Below are 12,816 nucleotides of genomic sequence, written 5' to 3'. Positions count from 1 at the left end.
TGAATACCCTGAACAGCTTGCTTCTGCTAAAGAAGGCAGCGGTGGTCACCGGCTCCGCTTCCAGCCTCCCGCAAATTGAGGCAAAGTGCTGAGACTCCCAAATAGAGGCTGTTCCTACTCAAACATTTTTAAAAAATGAGAATACCTATCCTATAAAAAACTGTATTAAAATTTAACTGTGTTTCAAAGAAATACAGCATGCCTTTTTTTTCCTCCATATAACACAAGCGTCTTTATCACCTCCTGCCACATCACATATCAAATATAATCCACTTAGAGTAGGTAAAATTTTTTTTTAGTCCCATAACACGTGCCATCATGTGGCAAGAAGTGTCACAGTATCACATTTCCTCTATAAAAAGGAGTTACTCAGAGTCCTCCAAAGTATGGCCATTTAAACGTGTATGCCCTTTAACTTTTTGCCAAATTTAATTGACTGCAGTAAACCAAGCTTTTACACAATTACCACCTTTATTTATTCATCACCAAACAAAAATAAATGAATAAAAGCCCCTACTGAGGCCAGAAGTGCCTGAGGTAGGATCAATAGCTAAGCTGCTTATAAAAAAAAGTAGGGATTTGCCAGAGAAGATGTCTTAGTTAAGGTATTAAACCTGCCAAAAACTTTGCCGGGGGAATCTCAAACACTGAATCTGAATTTGTTCCTAACAAACAAACAAAATAACAAGCAACTTCTACACACACACACACACACACACACACACACACACACACTTAAAATTTGAGACTCTCTTTTTCAAGCAGAAGTAAAATGCTGGAATAGGTTTAAAATCAATTTTTAATGTTCTTTATCATCAGCAAGGAAAGCTTATTGGACTTCAGATTTTTTTAAAGTCAGTGCTGCCAGATATCAGATTACCCCCCTCTTCCAATTCCTCTTATTCTACCTATCAAATGTGCTTTGTAAGTAGAGGTTTGTCCTTTTTTATTTTTTCACTCTAGATTCAAAATACCTGTTCAGTAGACTTCTGCTAGGCAAGGGTTTGACACATCCATGCTAAGAAGAGCCTTTAGATTCAGTACAGCTCCAGCTGCAAATCAGCAACCTTCCTGAACAGAAAATAAGGTCTGGATAAACTGGATTAGCCAAATTTTGCCAGTGTGCAAGGTGCATCCCTCACCAAGCCATTTTTCAGAAGGAGCTCAGACATTACTGGGCAGAGAACTGACATGGGCGTACATGTGGCAATGGCTAGATTGCTTTCAGCATCTATGATAACTCAAAAAAAAAAAAAAACCCACCTATCTGGTATTATAAAACAACAGGAAAATGGACTTAAAAAAAAGGACTTAATATTACATTTTTGGAAAAGTTAATCATTAGACAAGCACGCTTGTTATTATAAAAAGGTACTTCCCATGTTTAAACTCAGAGGAAGATTTAAGTAGCACATGCAAAGTTTTTAACATAGATTTCCTAGAAACACTCACTTTACAGTAAAAATCACAAAAACACAAGTTTTCTACAGCGATTCGGCAGTCTGCAACTTGAAATACATTTCCATAAAAAAGTAAAACTGCTGTTTCCTGACAATTATGCATGTTCCACTAGACGTGCTCCTTCTGATGAGAATCCATTCAAGAACGCCACACTACATATTTGCAGGCCAGACTTGCACACCTCCTGCAACGTAGTCAAAATCTAGGAAATACAGCTCAAAATAGTACACTTATCAAAACATTATCCACCCTCTCCAACTGCTCCCCAGCCAGCAAAAATAACATGCATACAAGAAGCCTTATAGCACAGACCAAAACTGAACATTCAACCACAAGTTGTAGGGTAGTAAGGTTTACATCCCAAGAGATAATTACAAAATTAGAATCAACTTTTGTTAACTAGTCTTCATATCTTTAGGGGAAAAAAAATGTAGATGACAATCTTTAGCACTTACACAGATCCAGTAATCATGGATTTCACAGATTTTGTTTAAATTTTATTTTATAGCCAAATAGAACACAACTGAACTGAGATATTAGCCAAGAAGGCCAGTGTCCTGGAGAGAAACAAGTTATTTGTGATCTTGTTTCTGCCACATCCATTTTTCTAACCTCACAGTAAAAGCCTGACAAGGGTATGGCTTTATGCTAGTTCTAATAACTAAACACATGTTTTATCTTATATGCTGGTATAGGACCTCCTTACAACTCTGAGAAAAAGGTTTTTTTTTTCCTTTTTAATCTTTTGAGATGTTTGGAGTTTCTTTAGAACTGGTAAGAACAAGAGGTATTTTTAAAAAAATTCCTCACAAGTTTATGCATTAAAATAAAATAAATTCTTCAGAGGATTAATTCACCTTTGTTGGAAATACCATTTTTCATGAGGAATTGGTCATAAATGTTCAAACAAATAGCAAATTCCAAATAATAAGCCAAACTCCTCTGTTTGCACTGTTTGGTAGTGCATGAATGATCATTTTTTGCTTGCCAACTACAGTTTTTTGGGATGTTGGGGGTGAGAGTGGTAGTGAAACTGACTCTCCATTTCCTGATTTTGTTTTAATTCTTAGTCTCCTTGAGGAAAAAAACTCAAAGGTTTAACATGGAAGATTAAAAAGAAAAATGCAAATGTGCTTGGAGTATCAAATTTGACAGTTAAAGCAGTTATTTCAAGCAGCACTCCTGAGATCAGATTTTCTCTGCTCCCATATAACAAAAAGTACATAAAGTAAAGCCTTCAGAGGCTCTTTAGACAGCTTTCCAAGCTCGTGTTAATCACAGTATTAATCATATATTAGTTAATCACTGTATTAATTAAAATCAATCACCTTTAGAAACACAAGGAATATTTATTTTCCATTTAAAGGAGAGAGGTTGAAAATGCCATTTATCAGCTGTCCTAAACGTTTCAATGCTAACTGGCTCATGGTAAAGCTGCTAAGTTTAGGTGAGCTGCTTTGCCATCTGAGCAACTTACCACTCCAGCTCTGTTATGTAATCAGGACTTTCAAACGAAGAAAATGGTGTTGCAATTTTAGATGCTGGATATTTGTATTTCAAAGACTTTTCCAGTAGAGGGAGATTATTTTCTGAAAATACTTATTGATGGTTGGTAGCACATTGTGGGACTTTTACACCATGAATTCTACATCTTCTGTGTTGTTTGTACAGGACTCACCACATTGTGATCCAGTTCTGATCCTTCCCTCCAGCTTCAAACAAATCTTTGTTCTCTTAGTAGAGCTAGAAGTTTCTTTAAAAAAAAGGTTGATGTTTTTAAATTACAATGGCAGGGCTTCTGTAGTTAGAACATCAGCAAATAGCCTTTTTTCAGACTCACACCTCTATAAATCAGGACTGTGTGAAAAGCAGTCTCACTGAATATGAAACAGTAATTATGCAACTAAGACTAGCAATATTCAGAAGAATCTTTCTGTAACCTCAGGAAAAAAAAAAAAACATTTTCGCAGTACCAATACTGATTGCTTGCCATGACACAGTAACAACAGGGAAAATACTTATTACGTGGAATGTTTATGGTATTTTGATATTCCGTTTCTTCTGCTGAGAACAAGCAGAAACAACGAAATACAGTAAGCTGGTATATTATTTCATGTTAGTTTGGTCTTTTCTTTATCTAATAGAGTGTCATTTATGACATTAGGAAGTCTTAAGAGAACCCTGAAGACTAATGCCTTTGGATTTGACAAATTCACGCAAACCTGAGTACTTAAAATACATACAAAAGGACTCCAAACTGCTCATCTATCATGACAGGTTCAATCTACTTCCTGCCTGAAGGAGAAGAAATACCCCCAAATCTTCAAACTCAACAAAAAAAATCCAAACCAACACAAGACACCTCAGTTTATTCCTATGAACTGTTCCAAGTCATGTACCTCCTCCAAACAACAACAACCTTTCTGAACTCCAAGACAGTTATCTTCCATAATCTAACGCTTGCTGTCTTAAAACAACAAGGTTCTGTATTTCCTGGAAGCCAACAGTACTATGTTGCACAAACATGGTTTACCTCATAACAAAGATCAAAAATATTTTAGAAATAGAGCCCAATAAAAACCTCACAAAAAGTTGTAAGATCTGAGACAAAGAACAAAGGCATAAAGGAAGTTTTATAAATCTGCAGTCACTCCAGAAGAACCTCACTGGAGTTTTACTTAATGTCGTCAGACACCATGACAGAAGACTTTACAAAGCCTACTGCTTTCAAGAGCTGAAGGTCAAACCTTACCAACTTTTCAGGTCCAATCTTCTAACCAAATCCACATAATCAGATACAACCCCTTTACAAATTCAAGTGTAGGATCAGGTCGTGATGACTTCCATGAACAAAGAGCTAAAAGTCTGCAGAACTAAGTTATGCATATTTCTGAGGAATTATCAACAGGGTGTAGAAACAAACTCATGGGTAACAAACGAGTACAACTTGAAACAGAAACTGAACAGCTAGACTTCAATGTACCTTTTTCATTTCGTTTTCTAGATTTTCTTCCTCTTGACCTTCAGACAGTCGCCTTCTTAACTCTGCTATTTCCCGTTCCACATTTTCTCGATATTGATTCCACTGAGCTCGCTCTTGCTCCAACCTGTGATGATACTGGAGCTCATAGTCACGAACAGTCTCTATAAAATAGCATTTCCAAAACTTAATTTCAATATAAGTTACATAAGGGAGCTTTAGGAACTCCATCTCCAACCAGTCAATGATTTATTACAGTGAACTCTCCTTTCCTCTCTCTTCCCTTTGACTCTTACCCCCAAAAGCAGCTACGAAGCAACTGATCCAAAAGAACTGCATTTCAATTTGTACAGATGTTAAAAAAAGTATCTATACATGTATTTATCTGTATAACCCCTAACTTCAAAACACATCATCTAAATAAACTACCTAAACTCTACTTCCTTCCTCCAAAATGCAAAGAAACAACTAAACCTTCTCACATCTCTTACATTTCCATATTGTTAATACTACCCCTTAAGATAAGGGGCCATCTTTGTTTACGTATGTACAGCAGCTGGCACAACAGAGCTTTGTTGTTCATTCATGTATCTACGTACATCATAAATGGAACAAACTGTATTTACAGCAAGCCAAATGAAACTTGTGTACCAATATACATGAAAAGTTGTGTTCTCTGGGGGAAAAGTATTATCAAGTGATGTGGAAAACTGCCTACAGCCAACAGGCTGTAGACTCAGGATACTGTGACTCTCTTTGTGCACCTTTAAGAAAACAGCCAGTTATGAGAACAGTTTACCCCCAGTTTACATCCTGTATTTTGTTCCTTGCTCATAGTTTGGCTCAGAAATGCCAACAGCTGTGCAACATGCAAATGCAACACAGAATAGCTTGGAACTGGCAAGAAAAAAAAATAGGAAAAAAAAGAAAATAGTATGACTGATACAGAGCAGCACATTCAGTCAGAAGCCTGTGGAACAGTCTATGCCATAGTGCTGCAGGCACATTTAACTGTCTGACAGCAGAACTGTGTTTGCACAGAGGAGAGAAAAGAATCATATTGTCAGCCTAAAGCTGTTTTCAGACTTGTCAAGTCACATGTATTATACTTATCTTTATGAAGGATGAAGAATGTCATTCTTTGGTTCCACAAAAATGCTCTGCATGTATGTGGGAGTTCCCATTGCCATGATTCCTTATTACTTCCATCCCCATATTAAGAGAAAAAAAAGAATCAAATTCCTTTTGACAAGCTTAGGAATTATGCTCGATATACCACTTCTGTAACCCAGTTTTGTCAAGGCATGAAAAGTATCTATCCATATCCTGCGCAACAGCAGGCACAAATCACTTAATGCACTTTAAAAATGTGTCTGATCTTAGAGGCAGCAGCTTGTTTGGTTGTTACCTTTCATAATAGCTTGCAGCGAAGCTACTTCTTCTTGCCACTGTCTCTTCACCTCATCAATAGCTTCCTGCTTCGTATTCTCAGATACGGTAGCTATAGCTTTGATGTTCTCCATTTCAGCATGAGCTTCCATTAGCTGTGTCCGCAGTTGTCCCAGATCATCTTGTGCTGCTTGCAGCACTGCATTTTGTCTTTTCAGGTCCTCTGAAAGAAGTGTTATTTCCATTTAGCCTGATTAATAAATTCAACCTGAGGAGTATCCATAGTTGCTATGGCAAAGAGCAATGCTCTAAGGAGGAGGTAAAGGAAGCTCTGGTATCAAAACATCGACCCGTAACAACTGAACAGACATTAGCAGAGGTCTTTAGAGAACATTATTTCTTGAATTCCTTTGCCCCTCCCTTTAAAAAAGTACCTTTCCACTCATGCAGCAACAAGAGAGACACTGTACATACAACCTATGTGCCAATATGCCTAACGAAGGTGAAATGTGCTTCTAGTTATTTAGTTTAATTTAACTACTGGTAGAGTTCCTGGTGGAATCTGGAAATTCAAAAGTAAGACCAACAGACAGAAAAACTGTCCTTCACCAAGTTTTGGCACTAGGTTAGTATTTAACTTGACAAAACACTTCATATTTTATGTTTCAGTTTATACTTCTGAAACAGAAACACTCTGAACACTACCCGGTGCTCACCTAAGAGAACTATGCATCCTAATTTGCTCTTTACCGTATCCATGCCGAAACGAAGCTTCCAACAAAAGAAGAGACACATCCCACTAAATTTCCACTACTTCTCTAATTGTTGCAACTATAAACAGAGATTAAACTAATTTCACATTATCCTCCTGTGTACTGAGGCAAACTGAAGCAAAAGCTCTGAATGACTTATATTATACGATTAATTTCAAAAGCACTAACGCAGAATATGATTTTATGTCCATGTGACCTGTTTCAATGGCAAACACTTTTAGCAGAAACATCTGGCTAATATACCAAGATATCTACATACACCAAGCTATCTCTATGTATTTCCCTCTCTACCAAAAGGCTTGATCAATCTAGCTGCCCAAAACAATACCCTACAGTACTTGATAGAAGATATTGATCAGTCACTAAGCTGACGTACAGAAATCTGTGGCTTTATAAAAGGAATCCTGAGCTGAGTACTCAAAAGGATACTAATCCTTGTGAAAAAAACCGTGAAGAGCCTTTATCATTTACATTACTTAGTTCTCAAATGAGATCATTAAGGTTGAGCTGCCACAGTCCCCATATACAATGGAAGGGTTTCTGGAGAGGTTCTTAAAGTAGTAGTAAAAAAGAGAGCTGTTTTTAAAAAAAATAAAACTTCACTTTGGTATATGTGAAAGTTGGGTAATTTTTTCTCTTCACAATTTATTTTTACTTTCTAGCTTTTGACAGTTCCTGTCTGAAAAGAGAGAATTATTGCTGATCTCATCAGCAGTGCCTCGTATCTTAAAGTTCCTTTCATCCAGCTGCTAGAAATGCAAAAAAAACCCAACTCTTCTGTATGATCTGATCTTCATTACGCCTGTTGTATTTCTGCTCTCCTAAGCTTACACAACCAGCTGCAGTCTTAATGCATTATTTTTTGGCTTTGCTTTCATATGTTAAGAACAGAGAAATCATCAGGATTAGAAGTAAATCAATTTGGGTCTCAGAACAGAAGCCATCTCTTCTCTCCAATTCTTTATTGGACATTTGTGTTCACATGGTTCAAATTTTCCTCCAAAGACTGTTTTAGAAAGAAGTGCCCTTGGCTAGTATTTAAACCTTTACAATGTTTGTCTGCTTACATTCTTGCTCAGACTGAAATTTAAGACAAATCAATACTAAATAAAAAATCTAGCCACAATATACAAACAGCACATCATTAAGACTGTCTTCTTCCACTTACTATTTCAGCTGCTGCTCAAAAAGAATGAGCACAGATCTACTGCAGAAAGTAATATTAAAACTCAGTGGTGGTGTTTTTGTGTGTGTATCAAGTTGCTCTGCTGACTCCTATCTGTACAGGTAAATATTTAAAGTTATTCTAAAAATTCATTCTGTTGGCTTTTACTTTCTGCCTGTCCCTCCTGTTCTTACTACATCTCTGTTTAAGAGACTGCTATTACCTTTTCATTTTTGGCAAATCAGAAATAGCAACAATGCTATGTCTCACAAATCACATTGGAAATGCAGCTGACTATACCAGTACTAGTAGAAAACTCCTTTACACTCTCATTATCCTCAATCAGAAGAAAAGAAGGCACACTCTGTGCATGGGCAAGTGGTGAGTAGCAGCTAGCATTACAAAGGTTATTCTTCATACATGGATTATTTGAAGTTCAATTAAGCTTTAGAATAATTCAGAGAATTTAGAACTTACCTTCCTTAGCTAAGTATAACTCCTTAAATTTTGCTCTCTTTTGATTAAATTCTTGCTCAAGTTGCTGCTTTGTGCGCAGGAATTCAGCATTGACCTTTTCCAATTCTGCTACCCGTTGAAGAAGAGCAACTAAAAACAGAACAAAAAATAAGGTACATCACTAACAGTTAAGACATCCCATTCTGCCATTTTAAGGTTTGGAGATTATACTTTTAAAGTATCTTTATTCATTAGCTCAGCTGTTTCCCCAAGATAAGTCACGGCTACTAGTGAGAGCCCTGGAAGCAACAAAGACTGACTGGCTTTCTTAGACTGCAGCTCCAAATTCTGATAGGTACTTTCACAGCAATAAGGTTTTTGGAGGGGGGGAATTTTGTAGAAAAGAATCAAACTACCACAGAGAAATAAAATTTTGTACATAAAATGAAGGCTAATTCCAGAAAGAAAGAAATTCCAGAAAGACTGCCAGAAGTATTTCTGTTGTGTGCTTCTTTACAAAACCCTGGGAACTCAAGTTATCATGCACAGGACCTTCCCCTCCTGTGTCTGAAGGCAGAGCACCCAAGCACTACATTCTCGAAGGCTGAGGGCAAAGACACAAACTGACAGTTACTGATCTGGTAACCATGGGAGAACAAACCGTGGAAAGACCACGAGCTAAAACCAGATGCCATATTCTTTCCCATATTCAGTTCTGCAGTTTCACTAAAAGAAAGTCTCAGACTATATTCAAACAAGCTTGCCAGAGATCACAATCTATGGAAATCAAATCGTCCTCATTTCAAGCAGGTAAAAATCCTGAAGAGAACACATAAATCATTTTTTTCCAGTACTTATTTACCATGCAAGCAATTGTTCTGCTGTTATGACAAACAGGGGGAATGGTAGAAGGTTGTTAAGACACCAGAAGATTGCTACAATGTGCTCATTACTGAAAAGGTTGTAACACCATTCCTATGAAGCTATAAAAATCCCACCAAGTAAGAAGCACAATTGACCCTGTAATATTGATCTGTGCAATATAAACTTCATTGTGTCTCGAGATACAGAGATTTGGTTTAGGTGCCAGAAGGTTTCATATCGCACACTTCAGTATTCAAATACAAAACAGAAATAAAAAGTATAGGAGCTAGAATAAAATCTCCTTCCATACTACAATGCCTGGAGAAAATAATGTTCCTTTAAGCAATTCACTGTCTGCTCTGCAAAATACATTTTTATGGACATGTTCCAACTTCATCATGTAGAAAAGCTGAATCACTTCTTTTCAGTTATAGCCTCTACATAACACAAGCTAGATACATAAAATATTGATCCATCAGAAGTGTTTACATATCACATACCCAACACACCTCCTACCAAAAGTAAGTGCCAAAAACATACTATAAAGGTTACTCAACTTCAGCAGCATCAAACATTTAGACTAGCAAACAGGTGGAATCAGAACTAGATCTTACAATGGCAAAATTCTGGTCAGTCATCATCACTGAGATTTTGTGATCTGTATTTATTTTTAGTAGCAGATGTAAGAGCAGTACCGGAGTAAGAGCAGGCATGAACAAAAGGATCTTTTAAAAGCACAGCTATATTTTACTGATTGCCAATTAGGAAGGCTTATGGTGTTATAAAATACAGTACTTAATCTCTCTGACTCAGTATCAATCAATTTTAAAGGTGTGCCTGGATACAGAACTAAAGAAATCATAATCTTGCTTTTTTATTAAGAATCAACACATCCGTTTTTCTGGTCAACATGTCCTATCTGGATTGTAAAAGCAAACTGCAAAGGAGTACTCTCCAGAAGAAGAAAGAAACCTGCAGGAAAGCTTCAAACGAGTTAGGAAAGGGGCTGGACCACAAATAGGAATGGAATAGTTTTCACAGAGCCAGGCCCAGGTAGCAAAAAAGCTAAAGAGTTGCCTTTGATCTCTTGCTGAAGTCTTCCAAAGGGCAAGAGCTGGCCTGTGTTTCCACTGCCCACTGACTTGGGCAGTGAGCTGCTGATGCTGCGAGCCACGTCCGCTGCCCCGGGGTCCGTTGCCCCGGGCCGCGAGGCAGCACAGCCCGCGGGTCCCCCGGCGGGGAAGGAACGTGCACGGTGCTGCAGCCCCGCGCAGCCCCTGCCACCTGCAGCTCCCACCTCCCCAGAGCGAAACGCACTGCTTCGCTTCCAAAAGATGGTTCTGATGACACCGCGGCAGCTCTCAGTTGCAAGCTACTACAAGCACTGAAACTCAAGTGAGCTTTACGGCGCGGATAGGAGGCAGGGGTTCGGCGGAGAAGGAGCCAGCCTCCGGCCCGGCTCAGCGCGCACCCTTACACGAAGGGAGGCCTGCAGACACGTGCACGAGCACCGAGCAAAACTAGAAAGCTGCTCACTTTATAAACAGTATTTTGAAGAGCACGCAAACAGTTGATCAATTCTGTGACTGCTAATTCTGAAAGTTATAAATTAAGGTATTTTGAGCTGCAGACAGCAGCAAACTTCCCCCCCCGAAAAGACTCAAGTACTTCTTGTTTACTGATACTCCTTTCCATCTCTCCTTTGCAGAGAGACAGTAGCAGGTGTGCCTGCTCCTCTCATCTCATAGGAGTTGTCCAAAGTAGCAGAATTGCATTTCTTTTGAAGATTAGCGTTTCTGCTGCTTAGGATAGAAGAGAAAAAAGACACTGGAAGAGCAGATACTTAAGTGCTTTAAGCTGGGAGAACAACAGATTCATCCCTTTTAAAACCTCCCACCCAAATGAAAAGAGTAGCTGCAAAGCAAGAAATGAAAATAAAACTTCAAGTATTTACCTTTTTTACAGTAATCCCCTTCTCTACAAGCTGACAATGAAGTACAAAAATAAAAACAAAATAAAACAAAACAGAAACCTGGCTGCTACCATGACCAAGAGCTAGCACACAAAGACCACAGACAGAGGCAACTATGTATTAACATTACCTTTTTTACTCAAATATTAAGTTTAAAATGTTTTTAGCACATATATTACATATACTGTTTGGGATCTAACAGATCTTAGTCTTCTGAAAATGGAAGAAGAGATTTGCACTAACAGCACACACATTTCAGTAATGCAAGATGTTCACTTGAGAACAGTAACAGTTGTGTAAGACGTCAACTCCCCTGAAACGTGTGTGCATAGAAAGTAAACAAAAAAGGATTTACTTTATAAGACAGCATTACAGCTACACTTTTTTCTATTAAGTATAAATTACTAACTTCGCAGAAGTGATTTTCTTACACATGGGTAAGATTTTTATGACAGAAATACATACCAACACTCCACTTTCCAAAATAAAAGCGTGAGCCCAAATTCAGATCATCATACGTAGCTACCTGTCTGCAGGCTGAATTATACAGAGTAAGTCTGCCTGAAAACGCACTAACGGCGATGGCAAGAAACCGAGCAGCGGCAGACTTTCAGTTAGGCCTCTGTCATCCTTTGCTGAATTCTAGATCTGAATTTTGGTCCAAATCATCTGCCTATACCACAGCTGCATGGAAATGCAGCCATCAATATTTAATGACACAGATGAAATAAATAGTAAACCAAGTCCAATAGATGGTCAGCTCTTGGGGCACCTCGCCCGGCTGAAACAGGATCTTCTATTACAGACAAGGGATCAGACACAGGCACAGGACAAGCTGCATTTCTTAAGAGCAGAACTGTGGAAGACCCTCGTCAGAGCCCTAATTCATAAATAAACAGTCAAAAATCCTAGAGACCCAATTTTTTTTAACTCCTGAAATAGCACTGGGAAGAATTTGAATTAAATTTGATATGCTGGTTACTTTAAAGCTATTTCACAGATCAGCTCCCAAGGGACTAAGTATTATCTATGCCAGAGTTACCAGCTACACAAATATACAGTGACCATTCCAGAACTCAGACAGACAAAGCTGATTATCGATAAGATTATTTTTGAGTACCAGGACTATTTATAAAAATAATGCCACAGAGCTTTCCACTTGATACTCGAAGTATGAAACATGACATCAAGAGTTCCCTTTCACACAACCAAAAGCTGAAAAACAGATAAGAAATAAACTACAAATATGTATGACAAATATTTTAGAGACAAAAAAAATCACTCGTGTTATTTTCTAACTCTTCCTGTTATGATTGCTAGAGACACAGGTATGAAAAGAATAAAGATACACAGCTGGTCAGTTTTCTTTATGCTCATTCCCTAACAGTGGTAATTTTCATCTGCCATGACATCATATTGGAGTGACACTGATGTTACTATAGAAATTTTGTTTAAACCGTTCAACAAAAAACATTTAACTGCTCTTGCTGAAAAAAATAATCTAAGCTAACCAGGCACTGAGATACCTATTTAGGCTGCAGAAAGCTTTTCAGTACCGGTCAGTGTATGTTTTTCTAGTTTGAGGATGGAGAATTACAGCAGACTTTTCAGCTGCCATTTCAGTTTTCAGAGCAGCAAATAACCCCTCTGGACTATCATAGCTCTTATCTCCCGAGAAGTTCACTCCATGCTATGAGGATACAGGTATCTCCTACCTGTGGCGGTGCGATGGAAGACCTGCTGCTGCGTACCAACA

The 12,816-nt window shown here is 38.1% G+C and overlaps 1 protein-coding gene across 3 annotated transcripts in view; it reads right to left on the bottom strand.

Moving 5' to 3' along the window:
- The window catches only part of RABEP1 (rabaptin, RAB GTPase binding effector protein 1), a 44,571-nt gene that overhangs the window by 19,849 nt on the left and 11,906 nt on the right, over positions 1–12,816 (bottom strand). For all 3 annotated transcript variants that reach the window (XM_062592692.1, XM_062592693.1, XM_062592691.1), the window contains exons 2-4: positions 8,246–8,374; positions 5,850–6,053; positions 4,445–4,605 (exon numbers count right to left, since the gene is read on the bottom strand). In XM_062592692.1, the coding sequence (XP_062448676.1) occupies positions 4,445–4,605; positions 5,850–6,053; positions 8,246–8,374 (494 nt within the window). The remainder of the gene's footprint in view (positions 1–4,444; positions 4,606–5,849; positions 6,054–8,245; positions 8,375–12,816) is intronic.

Source organism: Rhea pennata, chromosome 20 (genome assembly GCF_028389875.1).
Source record: "Rhea pennata isolate bPtePen1 chromosome 20, bPtePen1.pri, whole genome shotgun sequence".
Classification (NCBI taxonomy): domain Eukaryota; kingdom Metazoa; phylum Chordata; class Aves; order Rheiformes; family Rheidae; genus Rhea; species Rhea pennata.
The sequence above is the reverse complement of the archived record's forward strand: the minus strand, read 5'-3'. Positions and strand labels throughout refer to the sequence as shown.